Below are 21,403 nucleotides of genomic sequence, written 5' to 3'. Positions count from 1 at the left end.
ACAGAGCACTGCTATTGTCATGCAGGTGTGTACCTTGCTCTTACTGGTTACAAGTTGCCTTTTCTTCCATTTCCATCTCTGCTTTACTTTATCAAAATTAAGTTTACTGTAAAGTTATCCCACATCAATTAGTTCCATATTTAAAGTAAGAAAACAATATAAAAAAGTGGTTAGTTGCAATGAAATTAAAGCATCCTTAACTTCGGGTCTGCCATTTTAAAGCTACACGTAACTCTTTCAGATGACGCTCCCCGTTCATGAACAAAAATAATTATGCTCCACAATAAGCAACCCAGGTAAGCCTAACAAACCACATGCCGCTCTGTTGAATATACAGTAGAACCCCGCTGTTACGTTCCTCACTGCTGCGTTTTCCCGGCTGTTACGTCGTTTTCCGCCGGTCCCGGCATAGCTCCCATAGGATACAATGTATTGGGAACCCCGCTGTTACGTCGTAACTGTCGGACCGTTCCCGTATGATACGTCACGAAGTGCGCCCGGAGCCGACCGAGTGACTACCAAAGAGAGCGGCCATGGCGCATTTTCACGCAGCTTGGCCTCGTTTGACCGTAATATTAGCCGCATGAGAGGCGCAAGCAACAGAATCTTTCAATTGATGCAAACAAAAGCATGGCCTTCGAGATTCAAATTGCAAAGATGGCGTCTATGACGTAACTGCTCGCGAAAGCAAGGCCTTCGAGATTGGCATTTATTATTGACAAAAGCATAGCCTCTGAGATTTGCATTGCACAAACATGGCGTGTATGACGTAATTGCTTGCGAAAGCAAGGCCTTCGAGATTGGCATTCACTTCTGCCATCGCGTTGGCGTAGACTCATCATCATCGTTATTTGTCGGAGAACGGGAGGAGTTCGAGCTGGTTGGAGCTCGCATGGTCGTGCGTGCGGTTCGCGGTCGGACTCGCCGCGCCGGTCGTGATTGCGTGTGCTTAGTTTTTTCATGCCTACAGCTGTTGGTGTTAAAAAAATCACATACGTTGATTACATTTCTGTGGATAAGGCCGTCCTAAGCTCCGCGTTTCTATCCATCGACTAGATCGCGGCTGAGCGCGCCAATTTTCGTGCTGCTCGTAAGAATTGAAATAAAATTCTGTACCACTAAATATTTTGCCGTTTTTCCTGTTTTTCGGCTCTTACGTTTCCCGTCTCTTACGTTTATTTCCTACGGTCCCTTCAAAAACGTATCAGCGGGGTTCTACTGTATTGTGTTAGTTTTATTCTCGTTCACTATGTAATGCTGTAAACTCTCCAGCTTTAAGATAGAGTGGAGAATTCGGCTGTAACTGCAAATTTGGCCGCATCAGTTACGTGCTTGAAGTGAAAAAATTCCTTTATAATGCACACAGCAGTGCACGCGGCATCTGAATGGTTTTTTTTTTAGAGATAATGCATTATGCATTATTTCTAAATGAGTAAGTAAACTTCTTTTATCTTCAGCTTCGCTTTTTTCTTTAGTTTCAGGCCAGAACAGACAGAAGGCGAATAAAGGATTTGGATCGCAAAGGGTTAAACTCTTGGGTTGGCAGCCTGAAATTTTGCAAGGCTCTCTGCTCTTGCCACCTTCACTAGCTCCAACACAAGTTAAAACTGTGCACAAAAACTAACCATCGTCAGTCTACGATTGAATGTCACGCGTGTAGCTTCGCTGCCGTTATTGGCTGCCACAGTGCAAGGGAAGCTGAGAGATAGAAAGAGAGCACTTACTGTGGCTTTCGAATGAAAGGCTCACTGCGCAGCAGCTCCTGTTTGTGCAAAAGCCAGTCAAGGACCAGCTTTACCACAGGCACGCTGCAGCAGTCACGCATGTCTCGAGGGTCCTGGAGCGCATGCATGGGCAGCAGGAAAGCATGCAACATGCTTGCTGCAAGATACAAAAATACACACTCCAATGAAAAAAACCACACACGATGCAAAAAAAATCAACAGTTAAAGAAAAGCAACACTAGAGTGACACAATGGTGCCAAAGTAGGCTCTTAAGAACTAGCATATTAAATCGTAGTGACTGTCTACATACATTCTTTTCATAATACCCATTGCAAGTGTAAAGAAAAAAAGTATGCAATGAAAAGAATATGTTCCTTTAAATGCCACATCCATTCATACTGATAAGAAGCCAACATATAATGAAGCCTAGGAAAGCATAAGGGAAGTTATTTTTGTAGTTTGCACTAGCAGTTGTCCCGCCCTCTTTCTGTAGAAGTTGTTACTTCACAAACTGCTCAATAACAGATAGCGTTCACCTTGCCCACTCTTCTATTCTTTTACACTTTAATTTCCTAAATTAGGTCTGAACTTTCTTGTGCCTGTCAGGTTGAAAATGATAATGTGCATGTGCTGCAAAACTGCAACAGTTCTAGAGCAAAACAATGTGGCTGCTATTTCAAGCTGGTTCGTGGATAATCTGCTATTTCAGTGGAGCACATAAGGCACTCCATGCCTCAAACAACAGCGCCCCCTAGGGACCCCAGCAGTATCAGCATGAAAGGTGTTGGCGCCCCTGCAAGGGCAATCTTCTGCTGTCACAAATCAAGTGCACCACGGGCTACCGTGGCATCTCGCATTACCAAGCAGTTGGCAGGTTAAAGGACCCCTGACAGCAAAATTTTCTTTGGTGACTTTTTTACTGTAATTTGTAGCTTTGTGTCTGGTAATCTCTAAGTTAAATCCTAAATGCTCTAGCGTATCGTATAACTAATTCTAGCGTAGTTAATTGTGACCATCTTAGCGTCACTTCAAAACGCCCGCCTAAAAACCTCAAGAAACTAGCGCCCCATGCGGGGAGCGTCATAGACCACGTGCACTCAAGCTGTGGTGACGTTGAAAGCGCGATTTTCAAATCGGAGCCCCGCGCGCGGTAGAGATTGAAAGTATGTGGGTGCCTAGCGCAGCCCGACAACAGAGCCAAAGGGGTGCGGAACAATAGGCCAGTCGTCGTATTGTGCACGTGCGCCCCGCAAACCTTCTGTGACGTCTACAATACTTGCTTTAGTCGTGGAACGTCACGCGGGGCCTCTATCTACGTCACACCAGGATGTCGCAAGGTGCAGCCAACTCAAATGAGCACTCACGCTTACTTTAAAACCAAATCAAGATATCTTAAAGGCAACGTTCGTCACTAATAATCAGTCAGATGTGCGCCTGTATACAGGAAAGTCAAACAACACAAACATCTCGAGGTTTCAATTTTGGTGTCAGGGGTCCTTTAAGGAGAGAGTGACACTGACCAGGACTGGCAGAAGGCGAGACTGACAACACACTGAAAGATTAGCCCTGTGTTTATATAAGGTGGAAGCACCAACTGCTTCATCCTACCGATGTGAAGTTAAAATAAGCTGTCATATCCTTCCAGTGGCAAAGCTTGCCAGAGCCATCAGCCAAGTTTTCGCAAAAGTGAGTTTCTTTTCCATCAGTATTGGTAGCATTTTTGGTCACATCCTGAACATAACAAAGTCACTAAGTGATGATGATGATGACTTACTTAGAATTTTAGTATCCATTATGTTTTAACCGTTCCTAGATGTCTTCCTTACTTTTTAAACTATAGCTTCACATCACTGCCTCCAGTGGCAAGTCAATGATCAAAATGCAAAAAGATAAAACAACCCTCTGTGTTTTTTCAATTAAACACTAACAGATCTCAAGCTTCTGCTTTGCCTAGAAAAGCACGTTTGATGCATCCAGATGGCAAGTGGTAATTTTTCCAGGACACTTTACTGCTTATTTATGTTACCAAAAAAAAATATGTTCCAAGTTGAAAAGCATGATTCAGGTGATACATATTTTTATCCAAGAAGCACACATGCTATTTGCACTAGGAAAAAGCGATGAACGCTGGTGTGACATTGGTGTTTTTCAGAAGGCATCACTTATGCTAACAAAGTGGGGAGCGGGCGAAAAAGAGCATGCCCACACACGCACTCCTTTTCACAAGAACTCTTGAATTTCAGCTTGAATTCCACCACACTTCTGGACATAGATTCCAAGAGGCAAAGAATTGACAGAGCAATTACAGCATTGCTTGAGCAGAGTGACGACTCCTGATAATGAATATGTGTAGGAGGTCGACAAGGACTCTGGAAGCGTGTTTTCACTCTAAAACAGGCTTCTGAATTGAAAAGGAGCACCACACGATGCAAAAAGGGCTCTGCCCCCTAAATTAGTATGTGTGTTGTTCTTATTCAAAGTTTGCTTATTATACAACATGATGCCTGTAGCACCACTGAAAATGTTCAAATCGAAGCATTTGACATTTTAATTGGCTCCTGAAATCAGTTTCCACACCGACTGCGCAACAATTCTTGTACATTAACAAATTATCAACAATTCTTGAAGGTGGATGTGATGCAAAAGCACGTGATTTATGTAGTTTGTTTTGACTGGTTGGGAACAAAGGTGATGTACAGTGCTCACGGTTTAAAACATGACACCTTAGGACTAAGTAATGCACATATTTTCGTTTCCGCTGCCTTCAGTTCAAGTCATACTGATGTGATTTCGACTCGAACATTTACAACGTCACCTTTAGCAGACAGATTTGCAGCGACACGACGAAGTCGTATACCAGTTGTTATACTAAAAGTTTTGATGCCACGTTTCAATTCGTGAGCACTGGCCACGGTAATGCCTCCCATGTAGTCACTACACTTTATGTTAAAATGCGTCTTAACCTTTTTAAAACTGCATAGATGTCTCAGCAGTGTTCAGTAGAAGTACAGAAGCCTTTACAACAGTGGCACTGCCCATTGGTTTGCACAAACCTGTGGCATATTTTTATGTCACACTGCACTAGGCCTGGTGCTGCACAAATGGTACTGCCCTCCCGTAACACTGGCGTCAACTACAGCACACAGGTTCAACGTACAATGGTCGAACTGCACTTTTCTACTAGTGCAGTGGCCTGTGAAACGACAACAATAATTATAAGTAATGTCTTATGTATCGGTTTTGGCCATTCTGCGACAAGAGTGACGCAACACAAGCATTTATTAGTGTTGGAATTGAATAACTACTCAGGTGACATCCCCATCAGTGCTCAGCTTAGGTAAATCATCCATCAGAAAGTGTGGAAACAGGATGTTGTGGAAAGGACACAATGGGTGACAGCTTCTGCTACTGCTGAATGAAAGGTGCATTTTGAATGGAAGCTGCACAAGTCCTTGCTGGGTGAAAAGGTATGCCTCTCTTGGCTGTCTGCCTTTGTTTAGAATTTGTAAGTTGACAACTTTTGTTTGCATGTGTCAATTTTCGCAATCCTTCATTCACCTCGGCACGATATGAGGAATACATTGAAATACAAAATATGACAGGCAAAATTTGGGTGGAGGGCCCCTTTATAACTAATTATTTTTTCATGTCATCGTTTTGTAAAAAAAAAAAAATCTGTTTCACCGCAAGAGCGAAGCAATTAATTAATGCAATAGCAACAAATTGGGATGTTATATGAAGTAAGGATAGCAGCTCACTCCTTAAGCCTGAAACCTGGTGAAACTTGAACAAAACACTGTGTCACGAGTAAGAGCCCCTCGGAGACAGAAAGACGACGAAGAAGTGTTCGCGTCGGCACGAGCGCGTGCGGGAAAAAAAATTCTAGAGCTCGTGGCACGTGAACTGAGCCGAAAAAGAACACGAAGTGGAGTGAGCTGGGATTGTCTGGGTGGATTCGGCAACGGAAGGTTGCATCGCCAGCCTGCGCACTGGCGACGGGCGTTCGGGTCTGCAGCTGGTGACGCGGGCGTCCCAAGGTGCTGCCGGCGAACGAGACGGTATTCGAGCAAGGCTCCTCGGAGATGCAGCTACCGCGCACCGCAAGTACCAGCATTCCTGACGCAAGCTCCCTTCTGCAGCAGGCCGCCGAAGGCAATCCCCGGAGTGCCACGTCAGCGGTTGAACGCCACGCCGGGTGAAGGAGCCGATGACGACGTCAGGCTTAACGGGCCTAGCAGTCAGGTCAGCGCTACGACAACCTGCTTGTGTACAGGCGACAGCTGCTGCATCGAGCTGCAGAGCTGACACCAAGTTTGTGGAGGCATCAGGAGCCACGACAGATGAAAAACGGGAACGACGACAGGCGGGACATTGGTTATGTACCATGTCATCAGCAATGCCCAAGTAAGGCCAATCCAATGTATTAGTTGTTCTAAGACTGAAGCAGACTATGAGTGGAGCAGTTTAGTTAAATAGTTGATTATAGTTTAGGTTTGTTTGATTGTATTTCTGTACATCTATGTACATTTTTTTAGTGCCGTGTGTTTCGTTTATTAAATGTGCTTTGATGTTCAACGAGTCTTGGCCGAGTCCATCACCCGCAACCACCCGAATCCGTGACACACTGGCGTAAGGAAATGCAGCCGCTGCAGCAAGCGAAGCGACCTACAGTAATCTCTCTTTATAAAGAAATCGCTTTACTCGAAACATCACTTTATTCGGAATTTCTTTTGGTCCCAACCAAGACACATTCAAATTAAGCCGCATTACTCGAAGCGCACAAAGAGCTTGACCTGCTTAGAACGACATGGCGAGTGGAGGCGTCGCCGAGCGGCGGCGACCCTTTTGCGCATGCAGTGTCAAATTAATGCCGCCGACAAACTAGTCTCATGCAGACACAGAACAGGCCACAAAAATACCAAACCCATGACCGATGACCGCCTATTAACGGGTACGAAGCGAGTGCCGAGTGCTCCCAGCTGTTTACTGCAGAGCGAACAGGATCCGTCAAATTTTATGGTGCAGCGCACCCGAACCGTTAATCTCGGTCGTAATGGCATTGCTGGTGTCCCCCTTGATAGAATCCACACGAAAATAAAGTTTTCCTGGTGCTCTGCAATGTGTGAAAATCGCAGTCTTGGATGCCGAAAAGTGGCCAAAAGACCGCGGGCTGACTTGTGCCGCAGCATTCCATGGGATGTGCTGAAGCAAAGTCTTAACGCACTAAAGAGCACTTCTGGCGCTGAAACGCGCCATCCGGCTTTCGACAAACGGTCCAAATGCGTGCCAGGGTCATTGAATTTTGATTCTAGACATTTGTCAATGGCATGGACGCAACGGTGCGCAAAGATCGACACTAGAACTGTAGAATTAGCAGTTTCGTTTACAACGGGGCGCCGAAAAACTCGTTTTGCAAGCTTCACGGCAGCATGCCTCGGAAAAGAAGTCGCGCAGTGATCATGCAAAGCCCCTACAGCAAAACCCGTCAGTTTTCACGATAGCGCTGTGTACCCACAATGAGTGGTTAATCGTTTTTGAGCACAACAAACACAACCTCAGACTCGAGTCACGGCATTTACCGCGCTTTCCAGCGCGAAACTCTCACAGCGTTCCGTGACGTCCACCCCCCCCCCCCCCCCCCATAAATGCAGCCACTGCCTTCCCCTCCTCATTCGCTCTCCAGTCTGTGGGCCATTCGGACGCCAGTCACTGCTCTCGCTAGCTTCACATCAACTCCTCACCTCCTTGCTGCCACTTTCAACGTCGCTACTCCTTCAAAGCTGCCCTCCAGAGTACAACCTTTCACCAATGCCCACCACGTTCAGTCACTTTGGAGCCGACGGTGCATACCTTTGGATGCGTGCTGCAGGCCATCTGATTGTATTATTCAGAGTGCTTCATTAGGTGAGCCTCGCGTGTGTTTTTGTGGTCTACAGTGACAAACAGCTCCACCAGGCTCTGGGCAAAAGTGTCCGACTTTGGAGCAGAAAGTTTTGCTGATAAAATAAGTGGAAAAAGAAAACTGACATCGCGAAGAAATTCGGCATACCATCGTCTACTTTGTCAACTGTATTGAAGAACAAGGAAGTTGTGCTGGATGGCTTTAAAAAGAGCTTCTCGGCAAAGAGAAAGAGGGATCACAATTCGAAATACCCCGAAGTGGAAGGTGCACTTCTACAGTGGCTGAATAACGCCAGGATTGCAAATCTCCCCGTGCATGGACCTGCACTTACTTCAAAAGCCGAAGCTCTCGCCCTCCAAATGGGCCATAAAGATTTCAAGTGCAGCAATGGCTGGCTTGAGCGGTTCAAGAAACAGCATGGCGTGACATCGAAGTCTATCGCTGGCGAAAGTGCAGTCTTGAACCGTGACACTGCAGACGCATGGCGCCAACATAAGCTCCGACCTTTACTCGAAAATTATGAAGACAAAGAGATCTACAACCTAGATGAAGCTGCAGTTTTCTACAAGATGCTACAGAATCACACGTTCGCTACCGCTGGTGGATCCTCATCCGGAGGAAAACAGAGCAAGGATTGTGTCACGGTGCTGTTTGGCGCCAATGCAACAGGCGAGGACAAGCTTCCCATGTTGATACTGGGGGAGGCGAAGAAGCTGCAGTGGTTCCGAAGTGCAACTAATTCCCAAGGAATGCATCTACAGAAGTAACAAGCAAGTGTGGATGACTGCTGCTATTTTTGTAGACTACATGCACCTTATGGATAGAGGGTTCGACACAAAGAATTGGCAAGAAGCACCTTTTCGAAACTGACAATTGTCCGAGCAACGGGAAGGTCGACAACCTCAAGGCGATCGCTTTGGAATTTTTGCTGCAAACACAACTACCGCGGTACTGCAACTGATAGATCAGGGCATCAATGAGATCACCCGGAAACAGTACCGCAAGGCTCTTTTGCAGCGCATGCTCACAGCGTATGACGCCAGCAAGAGGTACAACATTAATTTGCTTGGTGCGATCCAATTGCTCAACTTTTCATAGAAAGAACTCGCACTTTTGAAGGTCGCCAACTACTTTGCGCACACCAGCTATTCCTGCACAGTCGTAAGCGACCCCGATGATGACCGGACTCGCAGCAATCTGTACGAGGCTGTTTATAAAATTGCTGGCCAAGAGGTAGAAGACAACTTCAAGACGTTCGCGTCAGCTGACGCTGCTACTCCTGTGGTCGCCCCAGCAAAGGATGCAGAGATAATTGACACTGTAGGTGGCCCCTGGCGAGGATGACGAGTCACGTGAAGTGTCAACAATGGCGTGGGAGTACCTATGCCTGGTGCGAAATAAAGTTGAATGCATGGGCGGCGACCACGGCCTCATGCAATGCTTGGTCAAATTGGAGCAGGGGTTACTCACACCCGGCAAGAACTTGGAACAGCCAAAGCTCACTGCCTTTATTGAGTTTTGCTTCCCTGAATACATACTGTTTTGACTTCGTCGCAGTTGTAGCACAATTAAAGCTCGACTGCTTTAGCTTTTCTTGAGTGGTTGCTTATATCAAAACACTGCTTAAAACGAATTTTTTTGCTGTACCGCTGACTTCGTTATAACGAGGGATCACTGTACATGCTGTTTATGCAAACTTTGTGATGAGAACAGAATCCTCACAAAGGTATGAGCCATCTGCTGATCTTCTCTAAAGATACAGCGCACGCAACCCCGCCCAGTCAGTCAATGAATGCATTCCCCTCCCCCTTCCCCCCTCCTACCTACGTGCGCCTTTCGCGTGATGCACACAACCGGCTCGTTTCATCTCTGTTTGAGCCATGTTCGTCGGCAGAGCTTGCAAGCTTTCCCTCACACATAGAACATACAATGCGCCGGGTGATGTTATCGATTTGGACTTTATACTGAACATGACGATGATGCCGACACGTCTTTGCTACCGCAAAGACGTGTTTTTCTTGTAGAATAAAAATTGTAGAAAAAAATTCCCCAGTTACTAAAATTTTTCCAAATTCAGTGACTTCCTTGCAAAGTGATCAACACTGCTTTCAGTGAACCTGTGGCACTCACCGACTAGGTCGAGCAGGAGGTGCTGGGCCTTCTTAGGTGGGGGGCCGGCTGTACTGCTAGAGTCGGTCGGGCTGGGTGCCTGCGCTGTGCAGTGCTGCTGGCTGAACATGCAGATGGCCACCATCTGCAGCAGCTGCCATGTGTCCAGCTTTTCCACCATCACCAGTGCTGGAAGGCTGCTTGTCAGAGAGCCCAGCACACCCTCGGCTCGGCTCATTTCTGCACCAAACAGGCACAGTGCCTCATACATAAACTCGAGAGCAAGTTCCATAGTTTTGGTTTCTCTTTTCTCAGCGACAGGGTGCAAATACATAAGCCATTTTTTAGAATAAAGCGAATCGTAAAAGAAACTAATTGAACGAAACATTAAATATTTTTCTAATACATAGTTCTTTAACAGAGAACTGCCATTCTCACCACTAGAATGTGTGTTTCTGTCATTACACTGCTTGTAATGAACCAGTGATCATTCAGAATCCATAAAAAAATTTAATTAGTATTCTCAGAAGTAGGTCCCAGTCGCAGATTGAACTGGGACCTCCTGAAACGATAACGCACAAAAGGTGCATTATGAGCAAACGAGCAGTTTATTAACTTACTAAAGACTCAATGGTGAAAATGGTAGCAGCTTAATCCTAATAAAGGTCTCCATTACACTCTCCATTACAAAACTTCATGCATTTTATGTCTACTACGATTGCCAGAATGAAATTCACAGCACTTATGTCTCCTATTTCGGATAGTTGGAGCCTATGAAAAATGCTGTATGTATGAATAGTGACAATTCAGATTCAATTCTATTTCTTTTTTTCCAGAATGTTTTTGGAACGGCTTACAGAACTTTAAAGTTGTACTCTGCAGTTTGACAAAGGCCCGAAACCCATGGAAAAAGCAGGGATTGACATCATGGTACACACACTATTAGACCACATAGATAACAGAGCATTACATTGCATGCCAAAAAAAAATATATATATATATGAGCACAGTAAAACATATAAAACATGAGTATAAAAAAAATTCAGCAGACCCCACGTACCGTGGGAATCAATGTGATGCGAAGCATGCAGCGGGAAGGTGACTGTGGCGCAAGTTTTTCCATTGAGCAAGATGTTACAAAATAACACTAATGATAGGTGCAAATGGTATATGCTCAAACGTATGTTGAAGAGTCGCACATGCGTTATATAACCAGTTGTTTACAGTTGCGCAGCCATGCAAACAGCAACGTGTATTACCAACACCAGACACGGTAAGTCCATATGTAGCGCTTATACTTGTCTGTTATGATGGAGAATGCACGCACGTTTCATGAACACGTGTGCATGTGTGGAAGGGGTTCTTGACAGTTCTCATGTAGATGGCGGCGAGTGCAATTTCATTGTTATTGCAATTGATGTGCACAACGCAGACCTCGCCGATTCTGCTGCTTGTCTGTGTGTGTTTAGTGTCTGGCGGCCGGCGAAATGGGATGCGGCCTACACTGAAGTTGCGCATCGCCATGTTCTTATATGTGCCCACACCGCCGCACCTGTAATGAAGCCGTTTGCTGTGGAGAACACATTGGAATCCCGTGATTGCAGTGGGCTCATCGCTTCAGGTTTCGGAAGGTGCTAACACGCCAATTTCTGTGAGCAGAGCATCTTTTTTGAGATTGTGCATGTCATGTGCACAGACTGTACGTTGAGAGTGGCGAGCGTGAGGTGATTGTTGTGGTTGTGGCACTGAATGAAGGTGGTAGTTCGGTCATGTCGGCTAGCCGGGTCATGTCGTCGACAGAACTAAATGTTTTTCATTTCGGTTTTAGTTTCATTCCACTGAAAAAAGTTCTGTTCCGTTTCTGTTCCGGAACGGAAAAAAGAATGTTCTGTAACAGTTCGTAACGTTTCTTATTTGTATGCAAAAATTTTACATTAAAGCAGCGATAAAAACATAGTACTTGATTTTCTCATAAGTGAATTACAAATTCTGTGAGCAGGCTAAATGCTCTGCATCAAGAGAGTGAACAGGATCTCAGAAGCAGTGCATCATCGAGTGTAGTTTTAATGTTCGAGACCACTGTTCCGATAAAACAAGCTTAAGCGCCAAGAATGGCCTCTCCACATTGGCCTGCATGACTGGAGCACCAAGGTCCACTGGCGTTAATATAAACAGCTCCACTTGCCCCTCTTTCCGATTTCCGCCTGAAAACAAAACTCCCTGCCTGATATACACGCTAATACTGTCCCCTGAGATATACATTAAGGCTCACGTTGCATGACCTCTGTTGTTCTGGATTGCTAATTTTTCCCCTGAACCAAAAACTGATAAAAAATATTTCGGTTTCACTCCACAACGAAATAATAGATAACGTTTCAGTTACATCTTCATTCCAGTTAAGAATACTGTTTTTTCGTTTTTTTTTTTTTTCATTTTTGGTTGTCGTTCCCTTCCGACAACTAGTGGGGATGATTCCGCGGCTCTGTCTCACAGACTCCCACTGCGAGTTGAATGTCAGCAACGCTGCATTCACAGTACATAGTGTGTGTTAGGTTGTTTGTGTGCGTTATATTGGGTTATTTGTCCTATTACTGCAGGTATTTGTAAAATTCGGCTGGTGAGCTCGCTGCTATGTAAATTTTGTTAATAAATGTCCATGTGTTCATTGTACAACAGCGTGAACTGTATCCGTTTGTTCTGAGTGCAGCTCTTTCGAGACCACACATCGTACTAAATGGCAATGTGTCTAGTATGAAGGTATGCAAAACTATGACAAATATACTCAAACCTCGATATAACGAACACAAATATAACGAATCATCGGCTATAACGAAGTAAATGAATAGTCCTGTCATAGCTACAGTGTTACAAACAAACGTTTATAACCAATTTTCGGATATAACGAAGTTATTTTCGTGGCAGATGTGACTTCGTTATAACGAGGTTTGAGTGTATAGTATTACCATAGTCCCTCAATACTTTTTACTGGTCACGAAACTTCTCCATCACTCTATGAGAGAGCTTTGTGCACTGCCAACTTTGACAGTGGGACGGCGCCACCGGTGCTAAGGAGGAGCTCGTCGAGGCCAGCGAGGCGACGGCGTGTTGTTGGCTCTGTTGGCGTCGTGTTTCATAGAGAGTGTGTGGTGCTGTCTGTGCCTGTTACCGTTTTCTAACGCAACGAATAATTAGTGGCAGCTTGACAAACGATGATGAGGACATGCTGTGTGCGGCACTGTCGCTCCGGCTACAGAGGAACTGTCGAAAAAGTGTCGTTCGTTTGCATTGTCCAACGACTACAAAAGCCGAGAAAGTGGAAACGGGCGCTACCGCGTCAAAAACGGGTACATTCTCGTTGATCTCACCGAATGTTCGCGTATGCGAAAGACATTTCGATAAGGAGGACATCATTCGTGAAGACGAGTGTGTTACACAAGGCACTGTTGTTAGATTGCCGCGTGAAAGAGCTAAGCTGAGGGCCGACACAATTCCTCGATTGAAGGCCTCCTGGCTTACTTATCGAAGAAGAAGTCGGCAGCTCGGGCATTTGCCACACAAGCAGCCGGACAAGCATCCTCGGGAGTCATCAGATGATTCCAGTGGGGAAAATGTTGCGCAGATGATGCGCATGGATTGGATGCGCATCATCCAATTCATCCAATTCTGCATACTGCATACTGCATCCAATTCCAATGAATTGGATGCAGTAAATGACGGTAAATATTGCAGTTTTACACGGCTTGCTCTTCTGTGCTTATCCAGCATGCTAATGTCATCGCAAGTTGAGCAAACATGGTGGATGTCTTAGACCTTTGTGTTTTTCCCCTTGCAGTTTGCATATCCTCAAAAATCTATCTGCATTCAACTTGAACCTTACTATATATTTTTAATACTTTGATAGTTGCTTTCGCTGCTAAATTCTTCACTTTGTCTGATATATTTTGTAAGCATGTAATCATGCATATTTATTTATATTTCTGCACCTGCATGTATGCCTTCTTCAGTTTCTGTTTTGAAGATAAAATGCTGACAGCCTGCAATGAGTTGTTTGTTATGAAAATATAAAATATTTGAAGCCTACTGGTTTTTACTAAGGTAAAAGGGGGTAGGGGGAGAGTTAACCCCTGCCCCAAATTTTAACACGAAAGTGTTTTATGCCGGGGTCCACCAAGTACATCTGTCACGGATATGACGTTGATAAAATGGACGCCAACGGGTGAGAAAGAAAAAAACCAAGAAAAAGATACCCCGCTGGGAATCGAACCCACGATGTTGCGGCCGCGACGGCAAGCGCCCGACGCCCTACCGACTAAGCCAACACGGAAGATGCTAGGCGCGGCGCAAACGCGCCTTATATCTTTCACACATTCTCTTTCGCAGCGGGCGGAGCGGGGCGGTGCCGCCGTCTGTGAGAGGTGAACAGAAGTAATGCTTCACGATCGACACTTACTAGCGCTTACTCCGAGATTGCACGCGATATCGGAGGTCATGGTTAAAGCGTCTCGATACCAGAGAGGTAGACTGGCCGCGCTGGCGTCGCCGAGGCACCGTTGACGCAGTTACGTTCTTTGCCTTTGGCTTCGTATTAGCGTGTGTCGGCTCATCGGAGTAGTGCAGCTTCCACGTGCACCAACGGGATTTCTCCGCAGCCGACTGCTTCAGTTGCGAGAGCACCGACTAACAAAACTGCTGCAATATGCGTTGCAGAAAGGACGCGATTTCGACGGGCGAATGTCGTGCCTTGGTGGAGCGAGAGCAACGCCTGCGAGACAGAGGCCAGCGGGACGCACGCGTTTGCGGCTCAGGCTACGAACCTCTACCTCCCGTGTTGCTGAAGCGCAGTGTGTGTTATGTATGCATGAGCACAGGCGTCGGCTACACATTACTAGAAAGCGCACACCGTGCCGTTTCTCTCCTTAATTGACGACGCTTTGAAGAAGTGCATACCGGGTGCCAGTGCTGATTAACAACTTGTTGATATCATCCTTACGCGGGATTCACGATTCGCTGTGTCCAAATATATCTTCACACCGTCAGCTACCACAGCGGTTTAATCATGATCATGGGCGTTAGTCGTCGCGATAGAGACATGCTGTCAACATGGGTGCATCCACGTCAAACGGTGCTATAGCTGCCAAACACGAATACACATTGTACAAGCTCTCATATATCATTACACAATAAGCACTACTTCTGTGAAGACACGTTTCACGTTCGTGTTATACCGATTCCTATGACGGAGGGATCAGCCATGTTTTTTTCAGTTTGCATGTGTACCTAATTATACATGCAACATGCAAACACAAACATATACATACAGTAAGTCAGACCCACATATACATATAGAGAAGGCTCTGCAGCAGATATTAACAGAGAACAATGTGCTCATGCATACCACAGTTAAAAAATACTCATGTCTATAGGAATAAGCACAAGAAGCACATGCATGTATTACCTGTGTGAAGATAGATGTGTGCATGAAACTGAAGAAACGCTGTAGTGTACTCGTACGGTGTCATTTTTGTCTTGCCAATGGATGTAGCACTGTAAAAAGAAGTACAAGACTTAGTCGGGACATACTTGAGTAATGAAGCTGTGCCTTAGTACAAATGGTTGCTACTACAAAGCAGCTACTATCACTAAAGTCAAGACTACCAATGCATGCCAAACACAAGAGACAGAAAAACATAAGCAAAGCCAATGTGAGTTGATTATAAAGGAGACTGACAATTTCAATGGAAAGGCATAGATACACAGGCACTGACTTCACAAGGTGCTCGCACATGCAGGTCCCTTCCCTTGTCATTTGTCTGCTGCTGTTTCATCTGCCCATTATGTATAGGAGACCAAAGTTCAACAAGCGAAACATGTGGGTGTGTTTCTATTTATTCCACCTGCAGACAAATATGTCACCTATGGCTGCATACACACGGACTAAGAAGCTTTTATTTATTTATTTTTTACTAAAAAAAGACATCGCACAAATCTCGTGCACTGAGGGAATTGGTGCAATCAAAGCTTTTGTGACCACTCTGCAAACGTGGCCCACCAAGCACTGGTACATCATGCACAGGCTGTCTCCGCTCTACTGCTGCGGCCTAACGATGTCACCACTTGTGCCAACCAATCAGCACACATTACTTTCCTCATTTCCCCTTTCCCCTTTACAGACTGCCACCTTCTTCTCTGATGTCAAATCAACATTTCTGACCACAACACCTGAACCTATGAGACACCATAAAGAAAGCTTTGCTTTTCATAGTAACACAGCCCAGCCACTGACCACGCATCAACACCCATCCAACACAAAGAAAGCTTCGGTTCTTATGAGTGCTCACTCACCTGTCAGACACCATTTTCGAGTAAAGCTTGGAAAGGTTTGTGGCAGCTGCTGGGAAAGGGTGCAGCAGTGCAAGACTGCGCACGTGAAAAAACACTGCAGAGAGTTTCTCCCCACTAGCTGCTTCCAAAAGGGCAAGCTGGTTGTAAGGGTGCCCTGGAAAGACAAGGCAGGGCCCATTAATATAATAATTGTTAGGGTTTTACATCCAAAAACCACGATATGATTATGAGAGACGCCGGTAGTGGAGGGCTCTGGAAATTTCGACCATGTGGGGTTCTTTAACATGCACCTAAATCTAAGCACACGGGCCTCTAGCATTTTGTCTCCATTGAAATGCGGCCGCGGCGGCCAGGATTCGGTCCAACAACCTTCGGGTCAGCAGAAAAGCACCATAACCACTAAACCACCATGGCGGGTTCAGGCAGGGCCCATTAGGCAAAGGAAAAAAAGGAAAAAAAGTCATTCGGGCAAGAATCATGTTCAGACTAAACAAAATGTACATGCTACCTGTGGCATTATAAAAAAAAAAAAGAGTTGGAGACATGACTTCTTTCCAAGCCAACCGTTTCCGAAACCTTTGTTCAAGTCTTTGTTGCTTTAAATGCTGCTTGGTTTTGTGGCATGTATGACAAGTCACATGCGCTGTGCAATCTCAGAGGCCATAGATTACGAACGTTTGCCTGTACTACAGATGCCGGCACAACCTAAATTGTAATCGACTACTGTAAATCAAAGTGCAGTCACTGCCACCACAGTCAGTGTTGCGAGGATAACATGCATATATAAAACACTGAATTCAATAGATATGTGGTGTGCATCTGGTTCACTTGTACTTTGCTCATTTTTACATAGAGATGGTATCAGAACCATTCCAGTTTGTGTTAGCATTCTCCTCAGTTCGGTAGGTCGAAAAGGGTAGCTTGTGTCGTGCTCCGCACAGTATGACAGCATTAGTGCTGCACCTCTTGCTAATGGCAGTGCAAGCATTTTGCACCATGCTAAATATCTCTATTACAGTCAAGAGAGAATTTTAAGGGCTTGTTTCTTTGTTTGATGTGTATTAGAGTCAAGTCATTCTACAATGAAACCAATGGAATGCATGAAAAAATTTGTAATTGCAGAATTTCGTTGCAATAAAATTTCCTGTAGAGGCCACACAAATTTAGGAAATCTGATAATACGGCCTTGTTCGACTGATGCAGGCAATCGTATGCATTATTAACTGGCATGAAACACTTGTCAAATTGGACAACCCCCCCAGTGCGGCGCAAACGTGTAATGCAAAAGCTGCACTAGTGGCCAACCAGAGCGAATTGCTAGAGCCCGCATTGCATTATTAGCCAAAAACAGGAAAATGAAACACTTCATTACTGTTTATGACTTTATTGCCTTTAATATACCCTCATGTAAGGCCGCAAGCCTTCAAAGCTGCGTGTTCCCAATTGATGATCATGGTAATAGCGACCACGGTTTTTGCCCTAATGTCTGTGGCAAATGGCGATTCCATTTTGATTCAGTGTGCGATGGCCGAGCACATGCCTTCAGAACTGTGTTATCATCCATAACTGTCATACATAATTACATCGATCATGACAGTAGTTTTGTGTATGGTAGCTGCAGCAAGCAGTATTGTTGCGAGTCAGTTCACACTGGATGTGCGCTTGCCTTCAGAGCTGCATTGTCACCATCAACGATCATGTCGATAGCAACCGTGGCTTTGTCTGCAGTAAATGCAGCAAAATGTAGTTTCATTAAGTTGGTGCACGTTGGCCGTGCCTGTGCCTTCAGAATGTCACAGTCATCATCCACAATCATGACAATAGTGACACCGAGCAGTAGTTTTGTTTCGACTCGGTGCAATGTGCGTGCAATGTCACAAACATGGCAAAAGTTCTTGATGATGAAGAGAGACTCTGCTGCGGCCGGCATGCGCATCAAACCCGCTGATGGATGGCCGTTGTGTTGCAGATCAGCTGAATAGCAAAGAAATATAATCAGGACCCACACGTGGTAGTGCAAAGCACATCTAATATGAAGACGTGGGTCTTGCAATACGGCCACATTGTGAAAGAAGACACGAGCCCAAGTGAAATTTCTAAGTGGCTATCGGAACTTCGCGTCAACCCTGAGCCAGCACACTTTTCATATCCAGTTGCATTTGCGAAAAATTCGTTGAAGTGTAAATATGTCTGGGAAATTATTTGTTGTGAAGGGACTCTTTCACATAATACTATAGAGAGAAAAAACAAAATGAGGCATGGCAAAGTTTAACACACACACCACCATCCTGACATTGTACAAAATGAAATGTGAGGTCTAAAAAAGATCATGCTTAAAGGTTTTCGAGTTCTGTTCTTTAGCAAGAGAAGAGTGTAGGTCAAGCAGGCACACAACCAGTTTAACAAATTAACTAAAAATGCGCGAAGTAGGAGAAGTGTACCATTTCGTGGTCCCATGTCAACAGCATGGCGGTAGAAGTTTTCAGCCTGCAGTGATTGACCACGATAGCGTGCTACAACAGAAAAAAAAAGAATGCACACAATTACAGCACTAACCATAGATGATATGGAGAAAATGGCGATTTACTGCTTAACTTAGGAGACAAAAACACACTGAATTACTGCACAAGTTTAAAAAGTGAATTTCAACTTTTCATCCCGATCATCCAGGTATTTCACAAAAAATTTGCGAGTGACATGCTTCAGTGATCAAGGAATACTGCAATGACTTTTGAAGAGATATGCTATTTAATATTTATTTTATGTCAGCAGTTGTCACATCAGCTCTCAAAACATGCAGTATTTAAAAATAATATTTCGATGATGGCTTGCAATGGTTGTAAGCTTGCAAAGCGAATTTACATCCACAAGGCATACAGTAAGCAAGAGACTTTAAGGAAACAAATAGGCAAAAAAGCTCTGTTTTCAGCAAATAATATGAACAGAGAATGCTGAAGCAGCTTTGTATATGCCAAGGCAAGTGAATAAAAAGTTAAAGAAGGATGCCACACCTCCGCCTAAGTGGTCTGTAAACATCTTTGCAAGTACCTCTTCAACAGAAGTGAGGGGAAAAGGAGTACAGTAAAACCTCGGTAATTTGTACTCGGTTAATTGGGAATCCCGGATAATTTGTATTATTTGCGCGGTCCCAAATTTTTACATGTGTAAATTTAACCGGATAATTGGTGCGGCCAGTCTGCGACTTCCCGGTTAATTGGCACACTTGGCCGCGACTTCCAAGATATGCAAAGGGTGTTGCGAATCTCGGAGGCTGTAACTAAAACATGCATTTTTTTTTTTTTTGATGTACGGATCTCGAAGGCCATGTTTTTTTTACCGGAAATACGTCGTAGACGCCATGTTTTAGCAATTGCCAGGCGGCGATGCGTGCGGTTGCGATCATGATCATCATCATCTCAACAGCGATGTTAGCCACTCTAGCGAAGTGAATGTTTTGTGGAGTCTTTGTGCCATTTGGATGTCGGCTGGCGAGCATTGTGCGATTCGGTGCGACTGCTCCATTTGTCTCCTGTCTCCGCTTGAGTGTCTTCCCTGTGAATTAGTTGATTGAGGTGTGCTTGGAAGGAAGATGCCGAAGTACAAGAGCTTGTCCCTGCACGAAAAGGTGTGCTTAATTGAAGAGGCCAGCAAGTCGACGGCGTCGAAAACGGCTCTCGCCGAAAAGCACCACGTGCCTCTGTCAACGCTGTGCAACATCATCAAGAATAAGGAGAAAATTCTCTATGCTTACAGCAAGACGCACTCGTCAAAGCGTACACGAGTGCGCCCGCCTACGTATGCCGACGTTGAAGCAGCTCTGATCGACTGGCTGCAGAAAGCCAACGCAGCACACCTTCCTGTGAATGGGACCATATTGCGTGAGAAGGCCAACCAGCTGGCGCTGCAACTTGGACATTCTGAGCTTAAATGCAGCAATGGATGGTTTTGCCGATTTAAGGAGCGCAACAACCTGACATTCGTGACTGTTTGTGGCGAGAGTGGCAGCGCGGATCAGTCTGTTGTCGACGGCTGGAAGCAGCACACCTTGGCTCCACTACTCGCCAAGTACGAAGCAGCAGATGTTTACAACCTTGATGAAGCTGCTCTGTTCTACAAAATGTTGCCTACGAAGACGTTCGCTTTGAAGGAGGCAGACATTAAGGGGCGGAAACAGAACAAAGATAGAATCACTGTTTTGTTTGGTGCAAGCATGTGCGGTGAGCACAAGCTGCCACTGCTTGTTATTGGGAAGACAGAAAAGCCTCGTTGTTTCAAAAATGCACGACTGCCATCCAAGGATGACCTGATCTATAAAAACAACAAGAAAGCATGGATGACGGCTGCACTCTTTGAAGAATACGTGCGGCACCTTGACCGCAAGTTTGCGGCCGCAGGGCGCAGCGTTTTGTTCGTCGTCGATAATTGCCCAGCTCACGGTGACATTCAGAACCTGCAGGCAATCAGGCTGGTCTTTCTACCCCCGAACATGACGTCGCTATCGCAGCCGATGGACCAGGGCGTCATACACCATACCAGGAAAATATATCGCTACAATCTGTTGAAGCGAATGCTCCTTTGCTATGACAACGGAAAGGAGTATAACATTGACCTCCTTGGTGGTATTTGCCTCATTGTTCACGCATGGAGGCAGGTGGAGGCCACCGTTATTCGACGGTGTTTTGAGCACGCCGGTTTTGTGAAAGAAGAGGCAACCTCCGCTGAGTTTGCTGTCACCGCTGTCACTTGCCCGTTTGATGAAGAAGGGGAGACTCTCTGCGCTCGATATGAGGCTTTGCACGCGGACGAGGAGTGCACTCCAATCGGATTCTCCGAGTACGCAAATGTCGAGTGCACAGTGCAGACGTGTTACGCCGACATCGACAGCGAGATAGCTGCGAGATCGACCAATTCGGCCTCTAATGTTGACAGCGATGACGAGCCCTCCCGAGCACCCCCTTTGGCGGATGTCATCGATGCCTTGAGTGTTGTGCGCAGCTTCGTCGAGTGCAACGGCGGCGAGGCTGAGATGCTGCGCCTCATTGACAGGCTGGAAAATATGACTTTCAGTGCTGGGAACTACCGAACGCGTCAGTCACGCATGAAGGAATTTTTCTCCAAGTAGGCTGACTTGCCACAATAAAGGTGTGACTTCCGTACATCACGTTTTCTGGCTGATTTCTTTGATTTCGCGTTGTTTCGGATAATTGGGAATCCCACTTAATTGGGATATTTTTCTCGGTCCCGAGGCCTTCGAATTAACGAGGTTTTACTGTATAGGAAACTGCCCACAGAAGTTATTGTGAGAAAAACAGTGAATAAAGTACA

General features: G+C 45.4%; 1 protein-coding gene across 2 annotated transcripts in view; it reads right to left on the bottom strand.

Annotated features, from left to right (window-relative positions):
• LOC119393792 (nonsense-mediated mRNA decay factor SMG7) overlaps positions 1 to 21,403 on the bottom strand; it is a gene marked incomplete at its 3' end in the record, with an annotated part of 93,827 nt that overhangs the window by 57,321 nt on the left and 15,103 nt on the right. For both annotated transcript variants that reach the window (XM_037660956.2, XM_049415034.1), the window contains 5 exon segments: positions 1,725 to 1,881; positions 9,758 to 9,976; positions 15,192 to 15,280; positions 16,079 to 16,232; positions 18,520 to 18,591. In XM_037660956.2, the coding sequence (XP_037516884.2) occupies positions 1,725 to 1,881; positions 9,758 to 9,976; positions 15,192 to 15,280; positions 16,079 to 16,232; positions 18,520 to 18,591 (691 nt within the window).

This window comes from Rhipicephalus sanguineus, chromosome 1 (assembly GCF_013339695.2).
Source record: "Rhipicephalus sanguineus isolate Rsan-2018 chromosome 1, BIME_Rsan_1.4, whole genome shotgun sequence".
Taxonomy (NCBI): Eukaryota; Metazoa; Arthropoda; class Arachnida; order Ixodida; family Ixodidae; genus Rhipicephalus; species Rhipicephalus sanguineus.
This window is presented reverse-complemented; position numbering and strand designations above follow the sequence as displayed.